Consider the following 22,996-nt stretch of genomic DNA (forward strand, 5'->3'; position numbering starts at 1 on the left):
GGCATCTTATTAGTTCAAACAACCAACAAGAGTGCAGTCACACCCAGAGGAGGTTAATGTAAATATGGGAGCAAATATTGACACAGATCTGAACAGTGTCACTATAGCACAAGTTGTGACAAACAGCTCTCAGCTTCAATCTATTTGTTTTCTGTGTCACAGCTGAGATGGATGTATAAAAACACCTCATGTTATTGGCTCCTCCCCTCATCTAACGACACAAGAGACCTGAGAAATGGAGAGAAGGGAGGGAGCGAGGGAAGAGAGAGGGCGAGTGAACGTAAGAGATATGTTTATATTAAGCCAGGCTCAAATTCAACGGCACCGGTGCACCGGTGCTCATGTAATGTGGGAAATTAAAGCTCAGACACGCAGAGTCTCAGGAACGGTGGGACATTTCTTGGAATAAATTGCGTGCCTCTGTCCGAGGGCTGCATGAAGAAATGAAGCTCTGAATTCTGTGAACATGAACTCGGGTGAAAGCTGCAAAACTACAGCTTTACAAGTTCACATAGGGTGGTGAAATATCTCAATGCTCTTCATAAGCAGCTTGGAAGCTCTTATGTCAACTAACCATCACGAAGCAAAACTGCAGCTTTAAAGAACCGACCAAAGCTCCTCACAAAACACATGGATTACATGGATTATTGCAGCTGATTCAAGAAAACAGAGTAAGTTCTTGAAAAAATAAAATGCCTCTTCACTGCAAAACAAATGTTCTTGATAAATGTGTTTTGCTAATACAAATGCATCTTTTTGAACATATATGCAAAATAATTTGACAAGCAAAAAAAATTTTTTTATAGACTTTTCAGGGCTATATATTGAAATTTTCTTGAGTATTTTCTTGCCCCCCTCAATGGCAAATAATTTGTATCGGCATTGTAAGCATAAATTTAACAAAACTGATTGAGATTTATGGTAAAATATATATTTATATTAGATTATATAGCATTGTACAGATTTGGGATAACATGTAAAAAAAATAAAAGTTCTAATACTAATTTGGAAATTTAAATGTGCACATGAATATTTTCAGTTATTTACTGCAAGAATAAGTCAGAAATTCTGCATTAGCAAGCCAAACTCTGTCTGATTCCATTAGAATGGGAGTATGTTTGCCACACTGACAGAACTATAGTTTTCCTGTGGGCAGATGTAAAAAAAAATTCTTGTTTCTTCTCTAGAACATAAAGTATTTTCTCCATAAAAGTCACACTGAATGAAAGTCTTATCCTAACTTGTGTTGAAATAATGTATTTTCCCCATTTTTATTTGATTCATGTGTCTTATCATGTTATAGGGGAATAAAATAAAAGAGAAACTACTTTTAAAGTAAGAGAAGCATGCAGCGACGAAGGGTGAAGCGAGCATGAATGCACACAAATATACATTCATGGTTGAACTAATTTGGTCAATACTCCATCTAAAACTATTTTAAATAACACAATTTAATTGCTTCTTACTTTAGAATTATGTGCAGTTTTCATGACACATTAATTCACGTTAATTGAGATGTGTGTGGTGTGTATTTTTACAAATTCCAAAGGTTTTTTAAAAGGGGTGAAAATGTATCTTGAATAAGATAAATTCATGGTCATGTCAACAACCCATATAGTCTATAAATGACTACTTTGTAATGTGGAAACAAAGCACAACTCATTTGTTTACATTTTGTGCTACATTGATGAGTTTTGCTCATGGAGACTTGTGATGAGGTCACTGTAATTCGCTAACCACTTAATCTCTTAGAACATGGAGAATGTTAATTGGCATAAACACTACATTGCTAATGTTTTAACTTCTACAAACAGTAAGAGTCTCTCAGGGTATTAGGATTGATGTTGTCATTAAAAGCCTAAAGAGAGCTCAAAGATGGCTGAGGGCATTTAAACATTAGGTGTGAAGATAATAGCCATATCATGATCTAAAATTCCAGCCTTTCGTCACCTTTTTGGTCATTTTAGCTCTTGTCTAATTAAAAATGAGATTTAGTATTTAAGAATGAAAAATAAATCAGTGTAATAATGAAGACAAAGGTTATGTACTTTGGTTATGTATTTTTTTAAATTATTATTTTATCCTGGAAAACAGTTTCTTATTTTAGTCCCTGTGAACTTTCTGAAACCGAGGTTCCTCAAGATGTTCTTATCAGGTGTAAGAAGCTGTTGAAATCCAGCCGGGAGGTTTTGGACACATGCTGACGCAATATTTTAGTGCACTTGATTTAATTAATAATGTGCTGAATGCTATGATACATGGCAGGCATTCATGACGGAAAATTAATTTGCAATTGCATAAGCTGTTGGAAGATACAACTAAAAGAAAAAAGTATTTTTAATGACGCACAAAACTGCCTGGCCTGTTTTAGACCATCTTGAGCAATTATTACAACCTGCAGGTATATCTGAAATTATGGCCAATTTCTGTTTCAATCACTTTGTCCAAAATATTTATTCTGTTTGTCAGTATAAGTGAAAAAACAAGAGCTGTGAAAATAAGGTTAAATAAAAATTAAAGGTTAGCAAAGTTCATTAACCCCCTTTTTAATCACACAATTACATGTGTAAATGAGAAAATATTGTCTTAGTATATACAGTATTTGTCAGGTGTAGGCTTTGGTTTGTTTCAGTGTGTTTTAGTTTTATTCAGTTTGCCTGTGTGCCTGATCCTTGCTTGTTTCTATAGTTTCTGATTATGTTCACCGGTCGTTCATTTAGTTACCTCATCCCAATGTGTTTAAACTTCTTTTTTTTTGGTTTTGTGTTGTTTATAATGGTTGTGTAAGTGGTTGTGTTTTTTTTTTTTGGTATATTCATATGATTCTCCTGTGTGTTCCTAGTTAGATTATTACTAAATACAGTTTAAAATGATTTTTAATAATGTACTTGCATGCCAGTCAGCTGCATTGCTTCGAGCAGAATGAGCAAAGACCACACAAGGGACTTTTTAGATCCAGTGTGAATCACCCACTATCTGAACAGCTCACACTGTGTATCTGGGAATGGTTCTCAGGGGGATTTCGTCGCTTTGGTTTAGTGGGTGCTGATAAACAACGGATCGGTGTTCACCATTTGCCCTGCTGTGGAGGACATCACCCCCCCCACACTGGATCCAGAACACAGCCAGACGCCCCCCAAACACTGCAGGGAGCCTATGCCAGAGCCCAGAAGAAGAGCCTGAGCCTGCTGCAATGCCAGAGCGGACGCCTGAGCCGACCATCGCACTGGAGCCCGAGCACCAAAGAGAGTCTGACCAGGTGTGTAAGCTGACAACATCAGCATTGCCAGTGGGTGTCCTCGTAAAGTTTGTGGGAATGGAATAGAGCCATGGAATCGATACTCCTGAGGGTGAGCTGCATAATGGCTTCTGGTCACTTTTACGAGGAGTGGAAGAGAATATTTTCCGGAGTCTCCGGTCTCCGCTGGTCCAACCCAGTTCCAAGTTTCCAGCATCTCTGCTGGTCCCGCCCCGCAACAAGACTCTTGCGTCTCCAAATATTCCACCTAGTCTCCCTCTTCCACCTCCTCTACAGTCCCTGACAAAAGTCTTGTCGCTTATCTATTTTCTACAAATACCTGATATTAACCTGACTTTTAATTAATTAATTGGTGTTAGAAATAGCTCATATGAAAAGCTAAAACCCTCCCAAATGATGTTTAATGCATTGAAATAAATAATTTTCATAGAAAAAATATTTATCATTTAATCAAGACAGAAAGGTCAAATTTTGGCAAGACAAAAGTTTTGTCACCTATACAGAAATTGAACAAATTTACTGCAAATACAAAAATATATCAGCAAATTAAGTTGTGGTGCTGTGAGATCCAAATTTAATATCTTGTATGACTTCCATGAGCTTGAAGGACTGCATCCATGCGGTTTGGCAAGGATTCATACAATTTATTGATGAAGTCATCAGGAATAGCTAAGAAAGCAGTCTTGCATGCCTCCCAGAGTTCATCAATATTCTTTGGTTTCGTCTTCCATGCGTCCTCTTTCATCCTACCCCACATATGCTCAATGATGTTCATGTCTGGTGACTGGGCTGGCCAATCCTGGAGCATCTTGATCTTCTTTGCCTTGAGGAACTTTGATGTGGAGATGGAAGTATGCGATGGAGCACCGTCCTGCTGCAGAATTTGGCCTCTTTTATGGTTGGGAATAAGAGGTAGCAAAGATTTCTTGGTATTTTAGACTATTGATGTTGCCTTCCACCCTGCAGATCTCTCGCACACCCCCATACTGGATGTAACCCCAGACCATGATTTTTCCGCCACCAAACTTCACTGTTTTCTGGGTGAATCTCGGATCCATTCTGGCTCCAGTAGGTCTCCTGCAATATTTGCGGCGACTGTGGTGTAATTCAACAGAAGATTCATCTGAAAAATCCACCTTCTGCCACTTTTCCTGCGTCCATCCTTTTAGCAGGCTGTGGGCCTTGGCAAATGCCACACGGTTTTTCAATTGTCTTTTGTTTAGTGCTGGCTTCTGGGCACTGATTCGACCATGGAGGCCATTTCGAGACAGAATCCGACAAACTGTTCTGGTTGACACAGGGACTTCAGGTGACCAGGTCTCGTGGAGCTCTGCTGCAGTGGAAAATGGGCTGGCCTTGGATTTTCGAGCCAACAAACGGTCCTCTCGAGCAGTTGTCTTGCGGGGTCTGCCTGACCTGGGCTTGTCAAAAACGTCTCCAGTCTCTTCAAATCTTTTTTTAATCCTCTGTACTTGATGCTGAGACACATTGAAGGTGTCTGCCACATCAGCAGTGGATCTGGTCTTCAGCCTCTTGATAATCAAAACTTTAGTCTCAGGGTGAATCTTAGGCATGTTTGCAGAGGTCTAGTTGCAGTTGATGTGAAGGTCTAGTGTACTGGGGTTCTTTTTATACACACTTGAGACCTAATTGATCCATTATTAGTCACAGGTGAAGCTCATATGACAAGGTGACAACACATGTCTTTGCAAAAATTGACTCAATGGGCTTTACCAAGCTGTGAATATTAGAATACTTTTTGAAAGTTTAGTTTTTTTCACTGAAACATTATCACAAAAGCTGGTGGGATTAAAATGAGCCATTTCTTGTAAAAAAAATCTTGATTAGAAAAATATTTCAGCGGCACTTTAGGTCAATTTTTACACAAGCGACAAGACTTTTGTCAGGGACTGTACTAAAAAAAGTCAATCCTTCGGCCCTGCCTCTGCTGTTTTCATTCAGTCCCTTGGCTCCCCCTCTGTTGACTTCACTCTGCTGCATGGATCTGCCTTGGGTCTTCAAGTCTCCAGCTCCGCCTTGGCTAGGGGATCCCCTGGCTTCACCTCCAGCCACCAAGCTCGTCACTCCACCTTGGCCTGTTGACTACTCAGGTTCACATTGGCTCCTCCCTCCTTCTGCTCCACCTAGGAGCATCCTCCTTATGACTTCTCCGGCCTCCCTTGTTCCTCCAGCTTCACCTCGGTCAGTTGTTACTCTGCATGCGACTCCATGGACATACGTGCCTTCAGCTGCACTTCATCCCTCCAGCCCTTTGGCTGTCGAGCTCCACTTGCTCTCTGGCTCTGCTTTGATCCTGAGTCCCACCGGCTGCGCCTAAGTCCTCCGGCACCCTGGTTCCACCTCGGACACTCAGCCTCCAGATCCATTGGTGTCTCATCGGCACTGTCTGAGTCTCCATGTCCATCAGCTCTGTCTCAGTTTGTTGTGCACCTTGATCTGCCTGTCAAGTCTTCACCATGCCTCCTCTCTCCCTGGACTTCATTGTGGTCATTCATCCTGGATGTGCTCTGGATTTCAACTTTGCTCCTCCTTCTACTCCCTGGTTTCTCCCACCATCATCACCGCCCTGGTTTCTCTCGCTGTTTCTTTCCAGCCCCTCGCCTGCCTCCAGAGAAACGAGGATGCACTTTCCTTATGTGTAATGTGAGGATTATGTTTAGTTCGGTTTATTTAGTTTAAGGCTTACATTAGGCATGGTTGTCTTGTACCGTGCCCAGACGCGATTGTTGTTTATATTGTGTTTGTTGTAGTATGATTTTGCCAAATCAACAACAACAAAAATCTTCTTATTTTTTATTTGAATATGGACAATTTTGTGTCCTATTATGTTAAAGGTCCAACATAACATTGTCCACAATGGTGAGTACTAGATATATTTGATCAATTATTATTAATGTATTAATATGTATTTTTTTATGATCATTACATTATAACGTTAACGTAATCTGTTAAACCAATATTCACATCAAAGAATATTGTCCAAATAGTCCAAAACTATTTTTAAACTTATAATGACCAAAACATACCATTTAGCTTTTTACTGCTTGTTTTTTCTTGCTTAATCCAAAAATAAAGCAGCTCATATAATATTTTTAGTATATATGGAACACACATTCCAATAAACATTTTTACGCACTTTCTTTTACCGACCATTTTCAAAAAGATAATCTGCCTTCCCAAATGCATAAGCCAGACTAAATATGCATTTAATAAAACAACTCACTGCACAATTGAGGTGATCTGTCCAAGAACACCATCACACCAATACCTCTGCTGTCTAACCATGTTTAAAACACTTTCAAGTATTCTGCATAAAAAGCAGCTTGCAAAGTGCTTTTTTGTATCATCAGCTATATTTAGTCTAGGTCAACATTTCTGCTGCACCATATTAGTGGATTCCTCAGAGGGAAAGGGATTCAAGGAAAGGTAGAAAATGACAAAGCAAGGGTAAACCAAACAGCTCATGCATCAGCTGCTTCAGAGGATGACCTTAAACACCGCTGTGACAAGGACACTTGCTTTTATTTATGACTGGAACTGGAAAGACATCGCAATACATAAAAAAAAAACTCATTTTGTAAAAAGCAAGAATTTCACAATCTTAGTATTTATGCTGAAAGAGAATGAAGTATAGAGTCCTAGAATGAGAGATGATAGATATCATCAGTATTATTTATGAGGTGCTGTAAATTACTTTTCTAAATGATACTGTCTAATATTATTTGGCCCAGCAATGTAAAATCCAACAGTAGTTTTTACTAAGACTTTTTTAGTAAACTTTACTAAATGTCCAATAATTTGTTGAACTAACTTAATTAAGTAATCTGAACTATTTGCATGCTACGCCTTTGTAACTTAGAAAACCCAAGTAAACATTAAAAAGGCAGGTCCAACGCACTCAGTTAGATGTAAACAGAGGAGAAGGAATGATTTTAAAAGCCTTGTTGCTTTGCCCTGAAGAAGACCATTTGTTGGTTGAAACATGCTGGCTCTTGACTTAAGCCGTACCAAATAAAGGCTTTTTAAATCATTCCTTCTCCTGTTTACGGCTGACTGAGTGCCTTGGACCTGCCATTTTTCCTTGTTTTTTTTTTGTTGTTGTTGTTTTTTTTGTCATTGGGAATTTTCCCTTTCCCAAGAGCACCTATTAAAGACTATTTTACTCCACCTGAGCGCCGGGTTGAACCGCTTGCACTTCATTCAAACATTACTTGACAGGTTTGAGTAACATTTTGCTAAAAAATAAAAATAAATAAAAGTGTGTGTGTGTGTGGGGAAGGGTTAGGAACCCTAACCCTAACCCTGGTCCACAGGGGGGGAAGGAAAAAATTGTGTCTGGGGGATAAAATGTGTTATTTTGGCAAGTTTGCCTGCTAAAATTCGCACTCATGCGGCTATATGTCTCATAATAGTCGCTTCAACCCACGGGTATAGAAAATAACCCGCGGAAAAAAACGCGGACTTGGCAACACAGTGCAGCTGAGCTCTGTTGACATGTGACAACTAGCGTAATACGTCGCTTCATTGCTCTGATTGGTTGTAGGTCTATCCAATTGATGTCTTTCCTGGTTCGGTTGAAACTCGCCCCATAATCACAGCCTAATGGAGCAGTTTCAAACTCATTTTCTGACTAGAATTGAGTATGACCACGTCAGGGTACTCATTTCCTACACTTCCTCTCACAATAATTGTGATTAATGTTCCCTTTGGTGTGGCACTTGGAACTTCATTCATATTATTGTAATTTTCTTATTAATGCAGTATAATGCAACAAGAAATCACAGTTTTCTGAATTCAAAGGAAGTAAAGTAATAATTATATATTAATTAAAATATTATATATTAATGATATAACATAACAATGTCAAATAATGATCTTTTAACTTTTTTTTGCTAATATTCATGGCATAACCTTTTAATTGGGTTGATATATATATATTTGTGACAATAGAAATTGACTATGCTTGAGTCACACACAGACTTCAACATTCAGCATGCAAAACACAACAATCGTAACAAGGAATTTGTTTTCTATCGACGCTATGTATTTTGAACCCCTAAAAGGTTCTAGAAAAGGTTCTATATGGAACCTCCAAAGGTTCTTTGAAGTTTCCAAAGAACCTTTTATGCTAAAAAGGTTTTATAATGACAAGCATTTGGCACTTAAAAGGATTCTATATAGAACCTTTTAGGGGTTCCAAATACGTAACGCCGATAGAACCTTTTCTTCTAAGAGTGAGTAAACTGAACAAATTTGTTTTTACAATTAGAATTTGTATTTCAGGGCTAAAGAGTTAAAATGGTTCAATATAAAAAAAGAAAAAATAATATTTACTTTCAGATCACTGATTAAAGACTGTAAATATGTAAATAATTTAATCTGAATTTGATTTCCTGCAAGAAAGTTCTAAACTTGTGTGTGCGAATAATGGGGAGGACAGATGAATACTGGATTAATTTAACACCAAAATCCAGATAATTACACAGAGAGACATACAGCTCACACACAGTGCAAAGAAACCTCTCATTGATTTAAGATAAAGCGATTGCTGGAAACAATGGTCTTTCAGAAAGAGAGAGATCGAATGAGAAACAAAGGGAGTGAGAGAATGTGTAGAAACAAAGGGAAAGGTAGAGTCAAAGACATGATAAAAAAGATGTATAGGCAGACTATTTGGACTGTATAATCTATAATTAATTTCAAAGTATAATGAAATGAATTAATAAGTATTATCAAGTATCCAGGTTCAACCAGTCTATGATGAATTATCAGCATTGTGTTCCACACTATACAATCCTGTCAGATTCAGTGTGTAATGTATGGGGATAATGTTTCATGTGAGATGGTATTTTGGTTATTTTTCTCTTTTCTTATTCACATATATGGGCAAACTTTGTATTGGTATGTGTGGCCCTATATCTAGTTAATTCTCTTTTGTTTGTTCTCATCTCATGCCCTGTATCCTATTGCTCACTCCACCTCCTCCTCTCTGTTTATTTAACCCAGCGTCCCATGCTACCACTCTTTCTCAAACGGTCAGTCTCATTTTTGCAACTGATATTTTTATTTTTATTATTTATTTGTATAGTTAAAAAAATAAACCACATTTTATTGGGATCAAGGAGCAGTTGATAACAGACAGAGGAAGCGATAGAATATGGGGTAAAGGAATGAGCAATGGAAAAACAGAGAAGGGTAGAAGAAGGAGGAGGAGTACTTAATGGAGTCAATCAGGGATGAGAGAGATACTAATAGGGAGCGAATGTGATGGACTAAGCTGGGGTGGGATAGTTGGAGTCAAATCAAGTCAGGGAAAATTTTGAAAAGAAAACAAAAGAGAGGACTTGACAGACTCATTTGTGGGGGGCTGTAGCAATGGGGGAATAAAATAAATCAAAGAGTGGAAGAGGAAGCAGATTTGTTTGCTTGCTTTTTGTGTTTCTGTGAAATTGCTAAACTAACTGTGTGGCAAAAGTTCATAAAACAAGATTGATGACAAGAGTTGCAATGCAATGTGATGGCCATGTGTGTGTAGAGCAAAGGGCTAATACTAATACAATATCTACCTTAGTGTTTGTAAATAACACTTCATGTGCTTTATTTAATTCACAAAATAATGAATTTAGTCATGTCAATAATTATGCACATGCAATAATTTTTTTAATACATTTACGTGTTTAATTTCAAGACCATTTACTTTTGGGTTGCCACTTGATGATACCATATCTCTATGTAACCTATTCTTGCAGGCATGGAGACCTTCTCAGAAGAGGCAGGTTGGGAAGGATCCCTCCATGCAACCGTTGCATGGTCCAACCTCACCTCCTCATTCTCTGAGCATGCTGAACTCAACAGCACTTTCAGAAGAGGATCATACTTCTGGCTGGTGTCTCAAAACAGCTCAATAAACTCCACTCAGGCGCCTGGTCCAACCAGTATGCGGGACATGGCTCTGGCTCAAGCTGAGATTGGAATTCTGGGTCTGGTTCTTGCGCTGACAACACTAGGAAACAGCTTTGTACTGTGGGTTCTGCTGAGGCGACGCAAATACAACGCTCCAATGCACCTATTTATGGTCAATCTGTGTGTTGCAGACCTTGTGGTGGCGTTTTTTCAGGTGAGCTGAACTTTGTCTAATGCTTAGCATTATATTGCAGGGTTGCCAACATGCTTTCAGGGTGTCTCCCACTCTCACGCCACCATAACTTACATTTTACTCTTATATTCGTTATTCTGTAAACATTATAACATGTAAGTCACACAAGTATTTCCATTTCGTGAATTAGCCATGTCTTTAAAATGTCACTCCAGCCAGGTAACCAAAGTTGCAACCCTGGCATTATTTCTTTTAAGTGACTTGTCAACCGCAGTGCACTGTTTTGCAGGTGCTCCCGCAGCTGGTATGGGTTATTACAGAGAGATTTCAAGGTCCTGATGTGCTGTGCCGCTCAGTGAAATATCTGCAGATTGTGGGAATGTTTGCATCCTCTTACATGATTGTGGCTATGACAGTGGACCGCCATAATGCCATCTGCTGCCCCTTACAGACTTACAATGGAGGGGCAGTTTCATGCTGGAATACACCTATAATGGTAGCCTGGAGTCTAGCCCTTGTTCTCAGTGTGCCACAGGTACTATGGTTGTCAATACTAAAGTTTACAACATTTTAAATGCAATAGTTCACCCAATATTTGGCATTATTTATTCGCCTTCAAGTCTTCCAAACCCATATGGTGATATTGCATGCAACACAAAAGGAACTAATTTAAAATATTTTCCATATTTTCTCAATGCTGTCTTCCCTACAGGTGTTTATTTTCTCCAGGTCAGAGGTCTCTCCAGGAGTGTTTGAATGCTGGGGACACTTTGCTGAGCCCTGGGGTCTGAAAGCGTATGTTACCTGGATGACTATAGCCGTGTTTGTGCTTCCTACCTTTATCATCACCATTTGTCAGGTACTGCTGGTGCCAGTGCATTTCATTTGTCTCTAATCCCAGTTCTCATTCTCCTTAAATAAAAATACATAAATGTGAAGACATTAGTTAGACATTACAGAATCACATTAGAATGAACATTATTGGGCCTAGTTTAAAAGGAACTACTGTATTTGATGTGATTAACAGTTTTTAAATCTAGTGCTTCTTCATAAAAAATAAATTTAAAAAATCAACATTGGATTTTTATTTTATTTCTTTCTACCATAGACTATAGTTTAGTTATCTACACTCTAATAGTTTATATAAATACAGTCTAAATGTACCACGTTAATATGAAGGATAGTGCTGGGCAATCGATAAAGCGCAACATACCACTGGCTGTACCACTTTACAGCCCGTACTTCATTGTACCCAAGAAAATCGGTGGGATACGGCCAATCTTGGACCTGAGAGTTCTGAATCAGAGCCTTCACAAGCTACCGTTCAAGATGCTCACGCAGAGACACATTTTTGAACACATCCATCCCAGAGATTTGTGTGCAGCATTCGACCTGAATGACGTGTAATATCATATCTTGACTCTTCCTTGACACAGGCCGTTTCTGCACTTTGCATTCGAGGGGTTGAACATATCAGCACAAAGTCCTGCCCTTCAGGCTGTCCCTGTCCCCCCTGACATGTCCCAATACTGCTTATTTGGTGAGATTATGCTCTCTGACCTGGGCAAGGGGTTTTGGTCAGTAAAGTTCTATTTCAGGAGAGAAATTCTCTAATGTGCAGATCTCTCCTTCCACCAGCTGATACTGTTCCCATGAAGCCAGTTTTATTTAAGAAAAAGTACACCATGCATAAACCAAACCTAACACTGCTTCTCACTGAGTGACAATGGCAACAAACATTGTTTGAAAACAGTTTGCAAGAATCTTTAACCTCTGGACCGTTAAATACCTTCATGGTAATCCTTTCAAGCAAACTTCCTGATTTAAAAAAGATTCTATATATCTTAAAATACATCGTGAAAAAAAATAAAAGCCTGCAATAATGAAAAACTTCCCACATTTGTGAACTTTTTTTTGCCACTGACCTCCAGATGTCTTTTGACATCCTTGTGAATGTTTGTATAAATGATGCTATGTATTACTTGCTGTTAATTTTTCATACTTGAGCTTCATTTGTGATTCAGTTCCATCATACAAAGTCTTTAAATGACTTTACTTCTGTTAAATGTCCCATCTGGGTTTAGTTTATAAACAAGATTTCCATTAAGAGAGGTTTTCGCCAACTTTTACTTAATAAATGAGTGCTAGAGACTAGAAAGCAGTGATTCTCAAAATGGCACATTTAGGATATCCTCTCTATGTAACACTACAGAATCAATTCACCACCTAATAGGTACTCCATGTGCTAAATTTGAAAACAATCCAGAATTAAAAACCACTGTTTGCGAGTAATGAGACCTACCCCATCTTCCTAGGTTGTCCACTGAAGCCTGTTGACTGATTTTTATGTTAAGGGCTTGGGACGTTTTTGCGGGGGAAATAAAAAAATGATATCACGTTCACTATGTTCTTCTGCAAGACGCATGCCATTTTGCTTACTAAAGGGATAGTTCGCCCAAAAATGAAAATGATCCCTAGATTTACTCACCCTCAAGCCATCCAAGGTGTATATGACATTTTTCTTTCAGACAAACACAATTGGAGTTATATAATATCCTGGCTAATATGAGCCTTATAATGTCAGTAAAAAAGTGCATCCATCCATTCACACTGCTCCGGAGGGTTAATAAAGGACTTCTGAAGCGAATTGATGCATTTGTGTGTACGAAAGATATTTTCATAATATGATATTTTTCATATTTAAAACATTATAAAGTAAAATATCTCACTTCCGCCAGACCATCTTCCTAATTCAACTTTCGGAAAAAAGCGTTACTGGCCCGAAGATGAAATTGGAAATAGCGCAAGCGTTTTGAACTGCGAGAGGCTTTACACTTTCTTCGTAATTTGAATACTGAAGGCAGTCTGGTGGAAGCTAGATATTTTACTTTATTAAGTTTTATATATGTATATTTTTCTTACACAAACCCATTGATTTGCTCCAGAAGGCCTTTATTAACCTCCATTGGAGCAGTGTGGATTACTTTAAAAATGGATGGATGCACGTTTTTGGGCTTCAAATTTTTAACTGCCATTTACTGCCATTATAAAGCTTGGATTAGTCAGTACATTTTTTATATAACTCCAATTGTATTAATCTGAGAGAAGAATGTCATATACACCTAGGATGGCTTGAGGGTAAATAAACAGTGGGGCATACCTGTCAAGTATCCCGTTTTGGCCGGGAAAGTCCCGTATTTTACCCTTCTTTCCCGCCGTCCTCCCGTATTTTAACCTGCGTTATTAAAAAAATAATAATACCGGAGTAAAAAAACTAAAAAACATTTCCAATCTGAGCTCTGTAACTAGCCTCGCGATAACTGCCATCTGCAGTAGCCTACACCAGCCTACAGGTGGCCGTTGTCGCGAGGTTATAGTGTGTGAGGTCAGATGACGACGAGTGACAACGCGGGGAAAAACAAAACAGACGGATGATGGACGTTACTAACGATAGAGATGGAAGGCACTCCTGCCAACAAACCCAAACCCTGTGTAAATACCGTGATCAATGGGACAGCGAATTTAATTTTCTGAAGAGGAGCAGATGGAGGACAGTCACGCGTTTTGTAAGTTTTGTAACTGACTTCATGTGCGACAGGGGAAGATCTTTTAAAGTGACAGCATTCACTTATAATGACAATATAAAGAACAGAAGTAATTGCTCACTAAATATGCTCTGTTCTTGAGTAAATAACTTCAGTACCTTTAAGAAGGATTAATCTATATATAATTCTTAACTTATGCAGTACAACTACAATTTCTGTATATTTCCCACTTAAGGGAAATATAAATTTCCCTTAAGTTGTGATAAGTTGTTATACATGTAGGAAGAGCACAGGTACACAAATAAAATGTATTATTATTATGGGTTTATGTGAGGAACCCCCCCCCCATGCTGTGGGGTAGCCGCGAGGGACAAAAATTACAAAAATTTGCACCTTTAACAAGTGAGCCTATCTGAGTGAACCTTTTCAATTAAATGATTTACATGGTTCGAGGGTTCTCAAACGTTTCGAGATAATGTGATTAACCCACCACAATGTCAATTTATATGTGTATTGAACCGCAACACCAACTGATTGTGAGCTTTAGTAATAACCTAGAACAGGATAAAGCATGTGAAATGTCAAATTTAAGTAACAAGTTAATTAAAACTTTTATTTGTGTGTCTCCAGGTACGCATATTCAAAGAGATCCATGATAACATCTACTTGAAAACAGAACGCATAGTTTCTGCTGACATGAAGAAGAACCTGGTCATTTTTCACTTTCCCATCTTCAAAAAGCGGGCCAGCGAAGCTAGACTCTCACACATGCCGAGAGAAACAAGAGAACTCCACAAAAAGAACACCAACAGTGGCTCAACCCATTCTCACACCTGTAACGCTGAGGACGCACCAGAGCCTCATTGTTGTGATCAATCTTGTCAGGATGGCTACAGTCCCAATTATCTAGCCTCACAGACTCAGAATTCATCCCCTGATGTGCTGCCTCGTATTCAGACTCACCCTCCCACCATCTGGAGCAACTCTGCTTCTCACAGGAACACCACTAGAGAAGAATCCAATATTTCATCAAACCCCTCTTTCCCACCTTGCCCTCTCCATCCACCGCTTACAGGCGTGTCGAAAGCTATGTCTAAAACAGTGAGGATGACTCTGGTCATTGTGCTTGTCTATACATTGTGCTGGTCACCCTTCTTCATTGTACAGCTGTGGGCTGCCTGGGACCCCAACCCCCCTAACCAAGGTGAGAAACTAAAGCAGTCCTCACAGCCAGTGCTGGGTTGTTTGCTTACAAATTGTAGTCCATAACTGATTACCAATTACATGACGATAATTGTAGTTAGTAACTTGCTTATCACAATAGATTTGAGTAGAATTATTTTGTACGATGTTGATAAAGGTTTTACAAACTTTGGTTTGTAAATTGATGAAAAACGAATAACTAACTAAATATAAAAAAAGGGTCTCCTGCAAAGAGAAACAATTTAGGTGATTCACCTGACTAATGTCTGGTGTGTGCTGTTCTACAAAACTGGAACCCTTGCAAATATACTATAAGTGGTTGGCTTTTTAAGAAAACTAAAATTTAAAGTAAAAAAAAAAAAAATTGGGAGAATCTGTGAATTTGTTTCAATCATTTAATCTGGTTATGAACCTTTTAAATGTAATCTAATTACAAGTACTAGATTTTTAGAATCTGATTAAACAATCCAGATTACATGTAATCAGTAACAAATTATACAAATTATAGTCGGTTACTGATCCCAAGTTACATGACAAAAAAATGGTAATTAGTTTTACAAACTAATCTAAACTTTTAGATTACTTTTGGAGTTTTGGTTTCTTGCCACTTTCGCCTTTGGCTTGGCTTGCTCGGTAACTAAATATCCAAATACATTTAATTACTAAACTAAACTAAACTATACTAACTAAACTAACTAAACTATATCAACTAAATTACTGATTTGCCCACATTGTCACTATATGATAATTGAAATGAGCTAGATGACAACACCATTTTCTTCAGAGCAGCTGTACAGCCAAATCAAATTATTTTGCATTATTTTCCTGTTAACACTGGGAAGTTGCTTTGAAACAATCGCCATTGTAAAAAGCATTAAATAAAGTTGACGACTTTTTAACTCGTTTATCACATTGATTTGAATAAGATAATCCTGTACCATATTAATATAAAAATACAAAGAGAATATATTCCATTCTTTGTGATTTACAACAAGTGCATCAGATATAACATTATGTCCTGTGTTAGGGGTAACGCATTACAAGTAACTTGAGTTACAGAATCAGATTACATTTCCAAGCATTAGTTTTAAAATTTACAACAAAATAGTTTTTTTTTTTTTTTAAAGTAATGCAAGTTACTTTTTTTTACATTTCACTGACAGCTCTTTTCTCCCCATGTTGAAAAAAATTGAGCGTAAGTGCAAAGGCGTTGTGTGCAAATGTGAGCATTTATTTATCTCACTTGCTCAATAAAGATTAAGTAATCTTTAAAATGAATAAAGTCAGTCAAATGCAAAATCAGAATACTTTGCAAACCTCCAATAATTACCAATGTTTTGCTGCTAACTTTCAATGATTCAAACCAAAAGCAAAAATGACTTTCAATTATTGTGTTTTTTTTTTGGTAAGGGTGTTAAACTTTTTTCTCCTGCGTCCTATTCTTCCTTTATACAGAACGACAGAACAGCTGAAAGTTTTGTTTGAGTTGTGCTCTCTACTGTACATGCGTGAATTTGCATTTTTACTTCGGCCTGAGGCTTATTATTTAAATGTTGGTGTGAAGAGGTCTTTACATTTGCACAAAAATATAACTTTTTTGTTATAAAAACAAAGGTGAGAAAAAGTAACGCAAAAGTAATGTAACATTACTTTTTTAATAAAGTAACTAAGTAACTCGATGTGTAAGTATGTGAAGTTTGCGGCTACGTTGCTGCAGTAAACTTACACAACATTCTTGAATGAATCAGTTATAGATGCACACCAGTCTGTTATTGCAGGGACATCAACTTTACATTTTCACACCACTAAACATGACGAGGAACGAAACAAATTTAATTGTGATTTAATTGCGTTACATATCAGTCAAACGTCCTCTTAGGTGGTCCTCGTCCAATGAATGCTGCAATGGAGCTACGCGAGACAAGGGTTTCCCAGACTGGGGTTCGTGAAAATGCAGGTGGTTTGTGATTTTAATAAAAAAAGCTATTAAGTAATCAACTTAATAGTCAAATTAAAATATTTTTTAATAATAATAATATAATAAAATAATATCTAAACACCTGATAAAATACACTTTCTAAAAAGATACATATTTTATTTGTTTACCTGCATGTCATGTGACCATTAACATATATCAGAGAATAGTGAACTTAAGGCTACACTGTGTAACTTTTTTAGCTTATTCTTAGCTAAAAACACTTAGTTCTTTCAAAAAAGATGTGCTCATTAATGTATATTTACTTCTTTCAAGTAATAAAGTATTCTCGTAAGTTTATAATATGCCATTTAAAATACATACAGGTGAGGGGTTCGAATGCTGGTCGCCATGTTGCCCCTCCATCTTGAAAGTACATTAGCCAAAGAGGGACATACCCATAAATTCAAGCTTCGCCTTTCGCGTTTTAAAGGTCCCATTCTTCGCGTGTTTTCGAAGCTTTAATTTTGTTTACAGTGTGCAATATAACATGAGTTCATGTTTCGCGTGTAAAAAAACACAGTATTTTTCACACAATTTACTTCTGTACACCGCTGTTTCCTCTGTCCTAAAAACGGCCTGATGATTTCCTTGTTCTATGAAGTCCCTCCTTCAGAAATACGTAACGAGTTCTGATTGGGCCAGCGCTTCCTGTGTTGTGATTGGACAGCAGCTTAGCGCACTTTGCCCGGAAAGGTCTGGCCTCTTACCATATCGGGGAGATGCAAGAGCTGAATGCGCGCTCTTCTGCACGTGGGAGAGCAACAAGACCACGCCCCCTATTTTGTGTGTACTTGTGGGCGGAGGGTTAGTCAACAAACGGTTCTATTGACGTCATTACAGCAGGAAGTGCAGGGGTGTAGTCCAAACCGGCCGTTCGCTGTAGGCTTTGAAAGGGAACTTCTGTTAAATAAAATATCTCGCTTGGCATTGAACTTTGCGCTTTATAATTTTACAGGTATTATTTATGCTCTAACAGCAACATTACACACAAACTAAAGTTTGAAAGATGGAAACGTGAAGAACAGGACCTTTAACACTCGATGGCACCGTGTCGAATGTGAAGAGGGGGATTGCCATGTTAATCTTGGACTAAATCGGCCACCGTAGGAGTTAAAACTAAATCAGAATTGAGAGGAACAGAAACTATTATTCCCTAGATGGTCATATACCTTTTCACCGCTAAATGGGGGAAAATATCACACAGTGAAGCTTTAAATCTATTAATGGGCTTAATTTTATTATTGGCCTAATTTACTAACTCAAAATATCAGGGGGCACTTCAAGTAAACATATTAGGTGAATGAGGTTCCGATGAAAAAAAAGGTTGTGAGAATAACATGCAATCATACAATCAATAAAAAGTAACTGTAGTCTGATTAAAATCATTTTAAAATGTAAAATAATCTAATTACAAGTACATAAATACTTAGATTATGTAATCCAGATTACATTTAATCAGCTACTACCCAGCACCATAGAATAGTCATTTTTGTAGGTAAAACATGAGGTACAACTCAATGAGGACATTTGGCTGTTCAGTAAGGGTATTATTAATTCCGGACTCATTGGATTGTGGAAGAGCTTTGGAATGGTTGCAAATTATCCGGAAAATGTGGAGCCTGTCAATGCAATGAAGCAAATCGGTGTTTACTACTACAAGAAATGCCCTGCAAATGCACTCCATCTCTTCATCTCATTTTAAAGCCTTTTTTCCTCACACCAATAAATAACCCTTCTAATTCCCTGCTGATCTTAAATCAATAATCAGATTTTGATATCTCGCACCACAGACCACTGCAGAGCTGCTAATGTACACACATCTGTGCTCCCACTCCAGCTGCTTTTTGATTGGTTTCAGTTGTTTATGTGCAGTCAAATGGGCAACATTCTGCCATTAGTCATATAAACTGCTTAGTATAAAATATTTTCATACTGCATTTCCCACAATGGAAACATGTATGTGTTGAATGTTCTGAGAACATCAGGAAATAATGTTTTTATAACTTAATGGGAATGTTAGCTAAATGTTCTTAGAACATATTTTTGTTAGCTGGGGCCACTCTCAGTGCCTCAAGGCATTTATAGTTTATATTCACAAAGCAACAAACAAGCTTAAGAACCAAATCAGTAGGATACTTTACATTATACATTCCAGTGTTTTTGTAAGTTATGGGGTTTGTTTATGATTTTTTAAAATAATTTTATGAAGTGTACATTTTGATTTTATGCAGTATAAAGAAAATATGATTTTTTTTATAATGAAATTAAACTTCGCATTATTTTCTGTAATGTTACACTGCCTGAAAAGTACAGGAACAAATTCAAAAATTCATCCAATTTTTTCCCCACTATTTATCAAAGAATCCTGAAAAAACTGTTTCATCGTTAATGGTCAATGTTAGAGAAAACATTAATGGAATGTTCAATTTTTTTAATTTACAATCATTACTTTTGAATGAACCATCTGAAATGAGTATAAAAATTATATTCAGGGAAACAGCCATGAACTATGCATAAACAGAAATGTATGCATGCATAAAAAAATTATCATGTTTTGATAATGTAATTTACGACCAGATAACTTTACGCAAATAATGTTTGTTCGCAACTTTGAAAGAATCTTTTCTCAGAACATTGCCTGTTAGCGGTGGCGAATGTTTGCGTAAGTATAAACAAGGTTTTATGCTAGTCGAGTTTTGAAACCTCTCTTAGATCAGCACATTTCAAGGTGTCACCGTCTCTGATGTGGTTTATATAGTAGTAGCCCTTAATTGAGGACAATAAACTTGACCTATTTGAATTGAAATTGATTCGACTTTCTCCCCCCTCATTTTCAGGAGTGGCTTTCACCATCCTGATGTTGTTAGCCAGTCTGAACTCCTGTACGAACCCGTGGATCTACACAGCCTTTTCCAGCAGCGTGTCCCGTGAACTTCTCGCTCTACTGCGCTGTCGGCCAAAGCTGCCCCGCAGGAGCTCGACACATGACCACTCCAGCGATATAAACACTTCAACCACCAAGGACAACCAGTACTGACCCCTAACAAGCTACAATTGAGTGTCAGCGGAGGTGGCGATTAATGCATTACCCCCTACGCATGTGGAAGACTTGCTGTCATGAGATATTGCTACATCTTCTATTCAGAGTAGCTGAGGATGCCGTTTTAACTGTGAAGAGTGACATTTTAATGAGCAAACAGGCCCAATAACATAAAGATCATGAGGATTTTAAGCACAAACAGACCAATGATAATGAGGCCGCTCTCATCCATCAGGATAAAGAACGGCTTACTGACTGTCATAATAAACTTAATTAAACTTCCTAAGAATACTGAGATAATTTATTAAACATTATACTTTATTGAAATTGTCCACTATTGTGTGAGAGATGGAGATAAAAGTCTTAACCGCAGAGGAAGAAGAGATCAAGGCCTTAACCTCAGAGCCAGCAATTTCATCCCATTTATCAGCCTTTCTGTCATAAGACTTCTTCAGATTCAGAGCTTTCATGGCTGGCAAGGACTGAGGAGGAAGATAAATGATGGGATCCATGCATGGAAACTACATCCAGGGGACAGTTCAAATCCATGCCAAACAGAAAAATCCAGGACTAAAAAGTAACATATGTTCCTTATTGGACAAATACCTGACTTACACATTCAGTACAAAAGATTCAGGTATACAAACTGAACATGGACTGATTTGTATATTTAATGTGTCATATTTTGAATAATAAGCAGGCTGACAAAATAAGCAGTGTGCAAAACAGAAGCACTTTCAGTTCCTCAATAACAGTTGAAAATTATTTATAGGAGCACTATTTAAATTTGTGTAAGCATAATAGGAAGTCATAAAGAATGAAGATGGGAAAGGAAGGGAAACTAAAATGACTTCAGGTTATACAGTGCCTTGAAATGAACTGATGTATAAGTCAGATCCTGTCCTCTGTAAAAAATAATAATAATAATAATTTTCTTAATCAGTATTTACTTAAAACAAGAACAAATCATTTGCCAGCGGGGTAAGAAACATAAACCTCTAAAAAAGACAAGTCGTAATAAATTGCAAGATTTTGCTTATCAATTAAATATATATTTTTTTTAAGACTGGCTATTTTCTTTTTTCAATAAAAAAAGAGCAAAGTACTGATTAAGAGAATATTTTTGTAGCAGTAGTGGATTTTTCACTGTTCATATAGGCTTAGATTAAACAAAACACACACGATATAATGTAAATAAAAGTACAAATCTATTGATACAGATGTTTATCTTAATATATTTATTCTGTATTTTAAAGAGGAAAAAATGTCTGTTATATCCTTGTCAGGGCTCGACATTAACGCTTGTCAGGGACAAGTGGATTTCTTGAAGGAACAAGTGTGAAAGATAAGTTTACTTGCCTGAGGGACAAGAGCCTGATTAAAACGCCAATGACAAAAATGCAAGAATGATTCTGCATTCTGCATCAACATTTAGTGTTGGTGATGGATACTAGATATGGATAATATATAATGCAATATAATGTTGCAGAGAAATTGCAACAAATATTCAAAATGTGAAGTTTTTATATTTATAACATGATACGTTTAAACAACATCACACAACCAAATGTGATGTTTGCCTGAATACCATCACGACTGAAAATGACACTGATTTCATATGACAGTTCCATAAACAATTAATTACTTTTAGTTACTTACATTTTAGATGCAATATTAAGTGTTTTTGTTCTATTTCAGCAGCAAAAATAGTTCCAAACAAAGATTCTAAGCAACAAAGTTCCAAACAGCAGAACCATAACGCCTCTAACAGAAACAGTGTTACTGAATGATTCAGTGTTTGAATGTATCGGTTGAATCAAAGTTTTAATGACCTATTCGTAAATGACTGCCTCATTCTTGAATGAATTTGAATTAATGACTCACTCATTAAGACCCACCTGCTGCCACCTACTGGTGGTTTAGTTTCATATACTTCTCAACATTTATTTTGTTTATTCAAAAACACAAATCTCAAAACATTATTGAATGCAGTTATCATTTTTCTGTGTACATTATTTAATTGGATTGGTAACAGTGTCTTATTTTAATTTAATGTATAGATCAAATTTAAGAATATAATATGAAACCTGAAGCATAGCCTACAGGGTTTTTCCTACATTGATTTTTTTTTTTTGGGGGGGGGGGGGTAACTGAGTGACAGAGAACGAGCAGAGAGCTCACTCTTAGCTAAGAGCGCACTCTTAGCTCTTTCTCACTCACATCTGTTACGTTGTTTTAACTGGATTCACACATAACGCGTCCGCTTTTGTCCGATTCGCAAACTAATGACTCATTTGAACCGATTCATTTTAATGAACTGATCTGTCCAACACTGAACTCACGAATCGGTGTGTAATCATTTACTCACAACACCTCTGAAATAAGAATGCAAGTGTGCTTACCCCATTAAACAAGAGGGGTAAGTAAGAATTAGTCTTAATCACACACACACACACACACACACAAATCTAACTTTTTTTCCGGACAAGCAAATGTTTTATCTGGCCAAGTGAATGACCGATTTGCTTGTTCAAAGGACAAGCACATGAACATGTTAAATGTCGAGCCCTGCTTGTGATATAGTCCAGAAAACAAAAGCTAAAAACAAATTCAAGGTATACGGACAAATCTGTACAAAAATGAATAAAACCTATTAGTATTGTGTGGGACACTTACAGATACAGCATTTGTTTTTATTTATTGTTTTAAAATATATATATTTCTTTATTATTTTATCTGTTATGTGTTAATGTAATTTATATTTTGGATAATTCCAAATGTGAGCTGATCTTCATGACTATCTTTACTGATAGTCAAAGAGGATTGGTTTGATTCATGAAATCAGAAAACAAAT

The 22,996-nt window shown here is 37.2% G+C and overlaps 1 protein-coding gene and 1 long non-coding RNA gene across 2 annotated transcripts; one reads left to right on the plus strand and one right to left on the minus strand.

Annotated features, from left to right (window-relative positions):
* The first annotated feature begins 339 nt into the window (after nucleotides 1-339).
* avpr2aa (arginine vasopressin receptor 2a, duplicate a) lies at nucleotides 340-21,312 on the plus strand. The gene is made up of 6 exons (XM_067447250.1): nucleotides 340-671; nucleotides 10,030-10,397; nucleotides 10,666-10,911; nucleotides 11,089-11,235; nucleotides 14,552-15,125; nucleotides 19,940-21,312. Exons 2-6 carry the CDS (start codon nucleotides 10,032-10,034, stop codon nucleotides 20,137-20,139), a joined length of 1,533 nt encoding a protein of 510 aa, XP_067303351.1. The 5' UTR covers nucleotides 340-671; nucleotides 10,030-10,031; the 3' UTR covers nucleotides 20,140-21,312.
* LOC137079287 (uncharacterized) lies at nucleotides 11,226-13,602 on the minus strand. The gene is made up of 3 exons (XR_010905448.1): nucleotides 13,537-13,602; nucleotides 12,679-12,732; nucleotides 11,226-11,288 (listed from the first exon to the last, which is right to left on the minus strand). It is a non-coding gene; the product is annotated as an uncharacterized lncRNA (long non-coding RNA).
* Nucleotides 21,313-22,996: the final 1,684 nt, after the last annotated feature.

The sequence above is a fragment of the Pseudorasbora parva genome, chromosome 6 (assembly GCF_024679245.1).
Source record: "Pseudorasbora parva isolate DD20220531a chromosome 6, ASM2467924v1, whole genome shotgun sequence".
Taxonomy (NCBI): Eukaryota; Metazoa; Chordata; class Actinopteri; order Cypriniformes; family Gobionidae; genus Pseudorasbora; species Pseudorasbora parva.